The sequence below is a fragment of the Triticum urartu genome, unplaced genomic scaffold (assembly GCF_003073215.2).
Source record: "Triticum urartu cultivar G1812 unplaced genomic scaffold, Tu2.1 TuUngrouped_contig_6675, whole genome shotgun sequence".
In the NCBI taxonomy this organism is placed as follows: domain Eukaryota; kingdom Viridiplantae; phylum Streptophyta; class Magnoliopsida; order Poales; family Poaceae; genus Triticum; species Triticum urartu.
Window position 1 is genome coordinate 1,299 of NW_024117455.1, and position 8,731 is coordinate 10,029.

The 8,731-nt window shown below is 41.1% G+C and overlaps 1 protein-coding gene and 1 non-coding gene across 3 annotated transcripts; one reads left to right on the plus strand and one right to left on the minus strand.

The window, feature by feature from the left end:
• Window positions 1-1,889: 1,889 nt before the first annotated feature.
• Window positions 1,890-1,970, minus strand: TRNAL-CAA. The gene has a single exon. It is a non-coding gene; the product is annotated as a tRNA-Leu (tRNA).
• A 2,189-nt stretch (window positions 1,971-4,159) lies between these two features.
• Window positions 4,160-6,481, plus strand: LOC125530943. 2 transcript variants are annotated; one of them, XM_048695358.1, is made up of 5 exons: window positions 4,160-4,216; window positions 4,824-4,948; window positions 5,035-5,124; window positions 5,254-5,562; window positions 5,672-6,481. In XM_048695358.1, the coding sequence occupies exons 1-5, from the start codon at window positions 4,186-4,188 to the stop codon at window positions 6,359-6,361; spliced, it is 1,245 nt and encodes a 414-aa protein (XP_048551315.1). In that variant the 5' UTR covers window positions 4,160-4,185; the 3' UTR covers window positions 6,362-6,481. The 2 variants fall into 2 exon arrangements, with proteins under 2 accessions (XP_048551315.1, XP_048551317.1); XM_048695360.1 differs by having other exon boundaries at window positions 4,164-4,216; window positions 5,269-5,562.
• The last annotated feature ends 2,250 nt before the right edge of the window (window positions 6,482-8,731 follow it).

Genomic DNA, 8,731 nt, shown 5'->3' on the forward strand with positions numbered 1-8,731 from the left:
CCGTCTGCTAGAATAAGAAAAAGCGCTTCCGAATTGATCTCATCCTTTATAATATAATGAAAATTTTTCTTTGTTCAGTAATAACTTAATCTTGGAATAAAACACTTGTTACTTGTTATAGGAATTCAATTAATAAATGGAAAGAGTTGGGTATTAGTTCATGAGCAATTCTGCATGAATATGGATAGAGGAAGGAAATAATGAAAATTTTTTCTAGTGCACTCCATATCTTTTTTACTATTCTTCTTTCCCCAGGGAGGGGGTATTTAAAAAGAAAAAATGGATAAAGGGTTAATTCGTTCTTGATAGCCATTTCCTTAACAAGTGAATGGGAACATACTCTGGATCGGAATCCGAAGAAAGTACTACTTGATAATTTCTACAAATTGCAAGTCCTTATTATGATTCCTTTTATGGGCAAGAAATATAGCCTAGGATGATGGTGTCATTCTGTAGCCGAACGCGGAACATTCCATTGGGTAGGGCTTCCGTAACTAAACCTTCGAAAGTTACTTTTGCTTCTCTCGGGTTTTTTTTCTCTCCTATTTTTTTTCTGTCATATTTTTTTCTCCTATTTTTCTATTTTTATTTTAAAAATAGGAAGGGCGAGATAGAATTGGAGCACTATAGGCGGGGCGATTACCATATATAACATAAGACTTCTCCCTCAATTCTGTTTAGTCGAGCTTCTCCTATTTCTCCAAGTAAAGCTCTTCGCAAGGCAATACCGACGGTGTCCGCTTGACCTTTTCTAAGCGGGGACAGAATGAAACGACCATAATAAAGGCGCTTACTATCTACTCTTGATTCAACACACTTCCACTGTAGTGTTTGAGTGGATCCCTGATGAACAATATCCATTTCAAAACATTTATAACAAATTCCTTAGTTCGGACCGACGAAGTAATGTCACTCGACTGTTATCAACCTGACTGCAATCTTTTTCTGTCGATAAGGATTGCACCAGAGCACCTTCTACTTCTAATAGGCCATGAACTATAGATAGAGAAGAATCATTCTGAGCGAGTACATAAGAAGCGATCCACTTTTTTTCATCGGTTCCAGGGGAAGACCAAAGATCTTGCGCGGCAGGTCCGCCAGAAAAACTCAAAAGAGAAAGAAGTCTCGTTAATCTCTTCATGCTCGTTCCAAGTTCGAAGTACCTTTTGGCCAAAGAAAAACCCGCTTCCTGACACGATTGCCTCTTTATCTTTATATAGATAGATTCTATGGGGTTATTACTTAGTAAGTCTATTTTGTACAAGAGCCCCTCCTATCTGATAGAAAAGGGGGATAGAGGCATCATTAAAGGAGTCAGGTCTACTTACTTTATGATTCTTTCCAATTCTATGGTGGATTTGATAAGAACCCTTTTTGCTTTCCGACATCGAGGTGCCAAACCTTCCCGTCGATGTGGACTCTTGGGGAAGATCAGCCTGTTATCCCTAGAGTAACTTTTATCCGTATTTCTCGAAATAGCTCAATCCTTTTTTGCTAAGACCAGCATAAAAATATGCCGCTGACGTGATACAAACAGGGATTCGCAAACAAAAAGGGGAATTCGTAGTCACTTTTTCATGTCGCGTAAAAAAAAGTCTTTACGCGAGAGCAATAGAGGTTGGGATACATCTATCTCTTCTGAGCAACCTCTTTTGGATTCTTAAGACCACCCTTGCAGTAGGATACCATCTGCTTTGGGTTCTTTATTATCTCCTTCGAGGGATTTTTAGGATCGTTCAGGCTATATATATTTAGTCTATTTTGGCTTTTACTGTCTACTTTTCTCAGGGAGATGGTTAAGGACCTCAGAAGATAGAGGAGAGCGCCAGGCCCAGATTTCCGGAATACTTCTACGGGGAATGCTCATTGAATGAGCATTCTCCATATTATGCCTTGAAGAGGACTCGAACCTCCACGCTCTTCAGCACGAGATTTTGAGTCTCGCGTGTCTACCATTTCACCATCAAGGCATCTTGAAAGTGAATACCCCCTCCCTGGGGAAAGAAGAATAGTAAAAAAGATATGGAGTGCACTAGAAAAAAAATTCATTATTTCCTTCCTCTATCCATATTCATGCAGAATTGCTCATGAACTAATACCCAACTCTTTCGGTGGATCTTTAGCTAGCGTGTATCATCTTACGAGAATACAATATGGTATAGATAATCCAGAAGAAGTCTGCATAAAAGTCTTTGCCCAAAAGGATAATCCTAGAAAACTTTCTCATTTCACTTTGTCTCGCTTTCTCTAGAATCTCTAGAAAAAAGAATAGCTCTATCCTTTATTTAATATTTAATAATAAAATAATAAGAGACTATTAAATAAAAATGAGAATACTGCCCAAACCAAAAATCTAGGGCTTCGTGAGTATGAACTAAATCCTTTTGTTTTTCTTTCATAAAATAAAATGTCTGATCTATAGAAATAAAAGATAAAGAAAAAAGGGAATTTTTTTTTTCTAATCCATATCTCTCTCAGTCCTTTCTTACAAACAACTCTGACGACGCTTCGACTGCGGGGGCGTAGGAATATAGGCATTGTATCACATGCGATCACGTACACGTAGGATGTTTACTTCCATACTTGCCTCCTCTTAATATCTTTCCTTATACATAGAGATAGAGTCTTAGAGGTCAAGTATTCTTGTGTATATATGTAATTTCCCTATGGATCAATACAATGCGCTGCATATTCCCAATTATTCAATCCTACAGCCCTCCCAATCGACTGCCCCCCTTGTGCCCTTCCGGGTTCTGCCCTCCGGTCCTCATCGGTTCCCCGAGCAGGGAAACTCGAAGTCGGCGTCCTGCCGTATCAACTCCGCCGATCCCCATAGTCTTTCCGTCCGCCGCCAGGTCGGGTTAGGCCCTTCGCCGTCTCAGACCCCCCTCTCCTCACCTTCGCTTTTCCTCGTCTCCGCCCCCGCGAGGTCGGAATCGGATTAGGCAGGCCCATCGACGTCTCCTTTGGCATATCTTATTAGTCGCTAACAGAACGATTTATTTTGTCTTTTTATTAAGCAAACTACGCTTGGGGGTTAGCCACCTGAATTCATTCGTTTCTATTAAATGAAATTTATTTATTTTATCTATTATTATGCAGGAAATGATGATATCCAAAATGCATGATATGCTTTTGCCAGTGTTCTCTCTGTTCAAATTTCGTTTGGATGCTCCACGTATCCACAGTATGTTCCTACTCATTTTGATGGGTCCAATTGTGCGGAGCTTGTTATTATGCATCTGTCTTTTTTCAGTACTATTCTAGGCCAGATTTTATCTTCAGGATACTATGGCTGGAACAAAAACGTGGTGACTAAAAATTATTAGATTGACCTCTTGTGCACTCCATAATGATCTTTTAGCATTGATTTTTTTTCGTAGGCTCCTCACCGCTGTCTTGTCCACCTCATTGTGGAATGTCGTAGTAGTTCTCAAAAGTTTGCACGGCAAGTAGCATATGAAGTATCAATGCTAAAGCAGATTTCAATATTTTATCAACAGTTACGTGGCATGGAAATAGTTTCTTGTTGACTTCTTTCCTTTGATTACTATTCATTGTGTACAGTTAAGTGGCATGGAACTGAAACCATACTTTGTTGTTGACTTGTTTCATTGTGGACAGATTTTCCTTGTTAAGTTGAGATATTAGCATCTTACTAGATCTTGATTACTATTCATGTTATGGTGTCTTTGGATTTATCTTAGCTCAGCAGGACAGAGTCATGAAGGGTTCATCCTTACACTAGTTTGATGCCAGCTGCTTACATTTACCAATATTTTTTAATATGGTTTAAGTTCATGCATATCTGATTTTATGAGTTTCAGTAGGCGTCATCAAGTCATGGGCTGTGGCTTCAATCCCCGGATTTTTTGTTTGCATGTGCTGTGCTGCTATGAAGCATTGCTTAGCAAACAATGTTTTGGGAATTTCTTCCCGTATCCAGGTTTGTTTTTATTAGTTATATTGTGTATTTCTAAGAATTATGAGCACTTTCTGGGTGGTGTTCACTTCAGTTATGGTCAGGGTAGCTAAATTTTTTATGCTCCAATAAATGTCATAGATCTTTTTAGTGAACTTTTGGTGATAATATTGTCAGTGGGTTCGTTTTTAGTTTAATAGTTCAACTAATCTGATCTGCATTGTTATGCACAGCACGTGTTCCCATCCGCAGATGCTGCCTCCATGCTTTTCATTGGCGACACTGCAATATCTGGTTAGTAATAGAATATAAGTTCTTTTGTTTGTGCCAAATTACATTTTCGGTTTGTTCTTCTGAAACTTGCAATTGTTATAGATATGTGGTTAGTAATAGAATAAAAGTAACATCAGCTTCACTATGACTTGTGCGTGTCAACTTCATTTGGCATAATCACCTGTATTTACAGTGAGACCTCAGTAAAATTTTCGCATAGCTCTTTCTCTTGTTGGTCTATGAGGACGAAATAGTATTTATCAGCATTTTCTTATTCTTGTTGATCTAAGAGAACATTCTATCTTTTGTTTATTCTTTAGTATTAGTACTAGGGAAAAGTGCAGATTTGAAACTAGAACGTTTCCAATTCTTGTTCAGATGCGCCCTGCTTGCTTGGCTGTTTTACTTGCTCGGTTGCTCTATATGGGATCCATGCCACTCTTTTGCTGTTGCCGGTATGATTAAAAAAAATTGTGGCCCAAGGGGCCGAGACAGTATGCACAAAGAAAAACAAATTATTTTGAAGTTTGAACTTCCTCTTGGATTAACTATTGTATTAAATTCTGCATATTGGAGCAGTTGCTGCATCACTCAGCACATAATATGGATTTCTGCTTTTTGGTTCCAGGTATATGTGTTGCACTTGCCCTCTGTATCGCTGTGCCAAGAGCTAGCAAGAACCGTTTCTTTAATTACGCATTTTTGCGATACACTGTAATTATCATCATACTGAACTGGTTTCAATCCACACAGGTGAGTTATGCTACTTGAGTTGCACCTGATATTATCTTGAAAATAAAATGCCCTGTTATATATGCTCATCTCATCTTTTTTTTCAGGGTGGGGGGCAGCCTGCTCTACAATACGTTGCTTGTGGCGTGATTAGTTTTGTTGCTGTTCACTGTTTGTGGAATGTAGAAGTAAAACAGGTAAGGTCGGTCCATATTGTTGTTTGTACTATAGATATGCCTATTGCCAGTCCCAATTGTGTGGTGGTTGATGACATTCTGTAGTGACATATCCTATTTGCTAATATCTCTTTTTTCCCCTCGCTTGAGGGTGACAACAATCAGCCGATGAGTGAAGTGTGGGATTGGAACATGTATGGAACCAAACTGAAGTTTCATGGATGGTTTATTAACACTGCCAATGAGGATGGTGACGGAGGTGAGGATGGTGACGGAGGTGAGGATGATGCTTCATTTGCCTCGGAGCATTCCGATGATGAAGATTTGACGGAGGTGTCAATTTTACGTGCGGTGCAAGTGTTGGCCATTCGTGCAAACTTTCGTATTAGCCGTATGGACGCCCATGACTGGTACCAAAGTTTTGTCATCTATGTGGCGCTCGAGGGGGAAGTACAAGAGGTATACACTAGCTACCGTATGTTATATCTACTACATGCTTTATGCCTCTTTACATGCATTATATATTGTAATAAATTAAAATCCTTCACATTCATGCTTTCATGTGTAGGAAGGAAAGGATTTGGTACTTGCTGGACCATGTGGGATACTACAGGCTTACGGTGCCTTTTGCTTGGAGGTTTTCACAGAAGACCTGGTTTTCACAGAAGACGATGAGGGGTCTTCTACTGATGATGAGGGGTCTTGGAGCGGTCATTTCCGCCGAGGCTGGGATGTTACTGAGCCTGATGAAGTTGAGGAATTCACACAAACCATCTATGGAGGCCTTGGCCGCAAGTTGGAGATCACATACTTGGTGATTCCGGAAGCAGTTGAGACCTATGTTGAGGTCAGGTTGAACCTCAAAGACTTCGGTTCGAGAAGCCGCTCTGTGTATGGTAGCGTCAAGGCAATTGCCATTGACTATGGGAGCAAAAGCGTCAATCTCTTCAGTTTTGAACGAGGCAGTAGCTTGTCCCTGCCCTGTGGTTCCACGTGCATTCTTCCACTGGGACCACACATGATTGCATTGCCTGATCGTAGCAAGTACAAACTCCACATAGAGGTGGACCTAAGAGTAATCACAACCTGTGACAGCCAAGAAGAGGACAAGAATTTGAAATTCTGTCTAGACTGCAGCCGTAGAATTAGGAGTGAAGAACGTCTAGAGTTACCCCGTAGAATTAGGACTCAAAAAAGAGAATTCGATGGTGATCAAGTTGAAGTGAAGGTCATCTGGGCCCTAGCAAAATTCTTCTAGATCCTCGATAAATTTGTCTAAGAAAGGAGCTAGAAGCGAAATAAGTGAAGGAAGGCATGTGCCACATGTGGAACTTTGTCTATGTTTGCCAGATCATATTATCTATTTCCTTGTGTTCGATCTATTCATGCCATTTTATTTGAACTGAACTTGGGTGAGTGGGAAACCAAGAATAGTAAAAGAGTCTTTCGTATTCATTAGTGAATATTTATATTCGGCAATGTACTGTGATTAGTAATTCTAATAAGCCATTGCAATTAATTTTAGAGAAGCACGAAGGGTCCAATAAACCAGACCAGTAGGCAGGGATCCAAGGGAACCGAATTCCTCAATTTTAGCATCATCTTCCTGCTGTTATAAAACTAAAATAATGGTGAAACTGCATGCTACCATTACTCAGCAATCAAGAGTCCTTAATTAATGGCTATATATTTTCCTCTATTTTTGGTCAAACTCCTAAGAGATAGGATTTTCAGCACCCGGGTGCCCCTACATCCTCTATGAACAGTAAATTCAAAACAAATTAAACAAATCTAAAAAATCTAAAAAATCTAAAACTTTGGGACATCGAACTTCATGAAACTTTTGATGATCTTGCAAAGTTTTAGCTAAAAATAACATTCAAAGAGCACTCAAATAAAAAAACAAAATCATTGTTCAAAGTTTATGTACATTTTTGAGCAGTGATTTTGTTTTTTTTTTTGGTGAAGGCTCCACAAAGGTTATTTGTTTCTGAAACTTTGCAGGAACATCAAACCTTTGATAATCTTTGATCCTTGAAAGTTTCAGAATTTTTTGATTTTTTTTTAATTTTTTTATGAATTTACTGTTTATGAGGGTGTAGGGGCATCCGGGAGCTGTTAGACATTTCTCAACTCCTAAAGCTCATAGTTGGACAGCATACCGCTGCATTTTGATTTGATTTGGGAGCTAATTTAGCGATTATCCATATAGTCACTCTGATTTCGTTTTCGCTAATCTGGTCTAAACTCTGATTTCCTTAGCTTTGTGATCAGCTTTCCCTCGCTGGATAGCACTTCAACCTTTACATATTTTTTTTTTCATCATAATATCCCCGGACTAATTTTCAAAATCAGTTCCTGGCCCACTATTTAGGTTCCGTGTAACAGTTATCTTTCAATATTTAACCATTGGATCTGAACCAATAAACGTCTGTCAATATTTCCAAGCGTTGTAAAATTCCTCCTTATTGTATCAAGAAGAAAAGGAACTATATTCGTAGACTGTTGGATGACAATGGTGAATGGAAAGAGGACAATGAGTCAATGAAGAATCTGATTGGTAGCTATTTTCAACACTTGTTCACTTCAGAAGTTGCAGATCCGAATTGGAATGTTATTAACAGGGTGAAACCGCCCCATATACCGAAGATGAGGTAAAGAGAGCCTTATTCAGTACTCCCTTCGTTTCGAATTAGTCTACATCCTGACTAAATAATTTGTTCCAAATTAGTCTACATTCTACCAAGGAAGAGCAGCAGTGCTTCCATCAGCAGCCATCGATGCTACCGTCCGCGTTCGGCGGTGCTACCTGCCGGAGTCAGCATGCTACCAGCGGTGCTACTTGCCGGAGTTAGCATGCTACCGACGATGCTGCCGGCGTTGGTCGGCGAGGTCCCGTCGCACCTTTGTAGGTCGGGACGATGGTGCAGCGGGCGGCGGTGCTCGGAGTTGGCTCGTTGCCGGCCATGCAAGAGGAAGGTCGGGGGAGGCCCTCTTGCAAGTCACAACCTCTTGAGCCTTGACCCTAGAAGGACCACAAAGTGATATAGACGAATTGAATTGCTTCTATAAACCACAAGGCCATACCCGGCATATGGGCATCCGTGCGTCCCGAAACCAACCTCGTTCGTTCGATTCAGTAAACAGTAAAATCTTTCCTCTCACTTTTCACCACAGCCGTCAGATATGGTAATTTTTTTCCCACTTCCCACTTGGTTGATGGTTGAATAGGTCCATGACATATGGGTCTAAGAAAGTACAGTGCCCAAATTTCAGCATGGAAACCTTCTCGTCAAGGTCGCCTTTCCTCTCTCGTCCCCGCGCCTCCATTCTCCTCCCTCCACGCTATCCTCCCGCGCCTCCCTCATAGCCCCGCCGCCGCCTCCACCACCTCCTCCTCTCTTTGCTTGCCTCCTCTCTCGCTCAAGAAGGCGGACCGAGCGGCGGCGGCATATTGTCCGTAGATGGAGAAGGCGGACACGAGCATCTTGTCCGCGGATGGCAGACGTGTTTCTTGCCGCCGCTGCTGCTCCTCTCCCTCGCCTCCTCTGCGACGCTTCCTCCTCTTCTCTTCTCCCGCTCCAGTCATGGCGGGGGCGGCGGGGGGAAGCAGGGGCGGGGCGGGGCG

What these genes read in the sequence shown, in the direction of transcription:
- LOC125530943 (XM_048695358.1), top strand. Translation starts at nt 4,186, where the DNA reads ATGCTTTTCATTGGCGACACTGCAATATCTG. An exon ending in ACTGGTTTCAATCCACACAG is followed by an intron (nt 4,949 to 5,034) that starts GTGAGTTATGCT and finishes CTTTTTTTTCAG; the next exon opens with GGTGGGGGGCAGCCTGCTCT. An exon ending in GGAATGTAGAAGTAAAACAG is followed by an intron (nt 5,125 to 5,253) that starts GTAAGGTCGGTC and finishes CCCTCGCTTGAG; the next exon opens with GGTGACAACAATCAGCCGAT.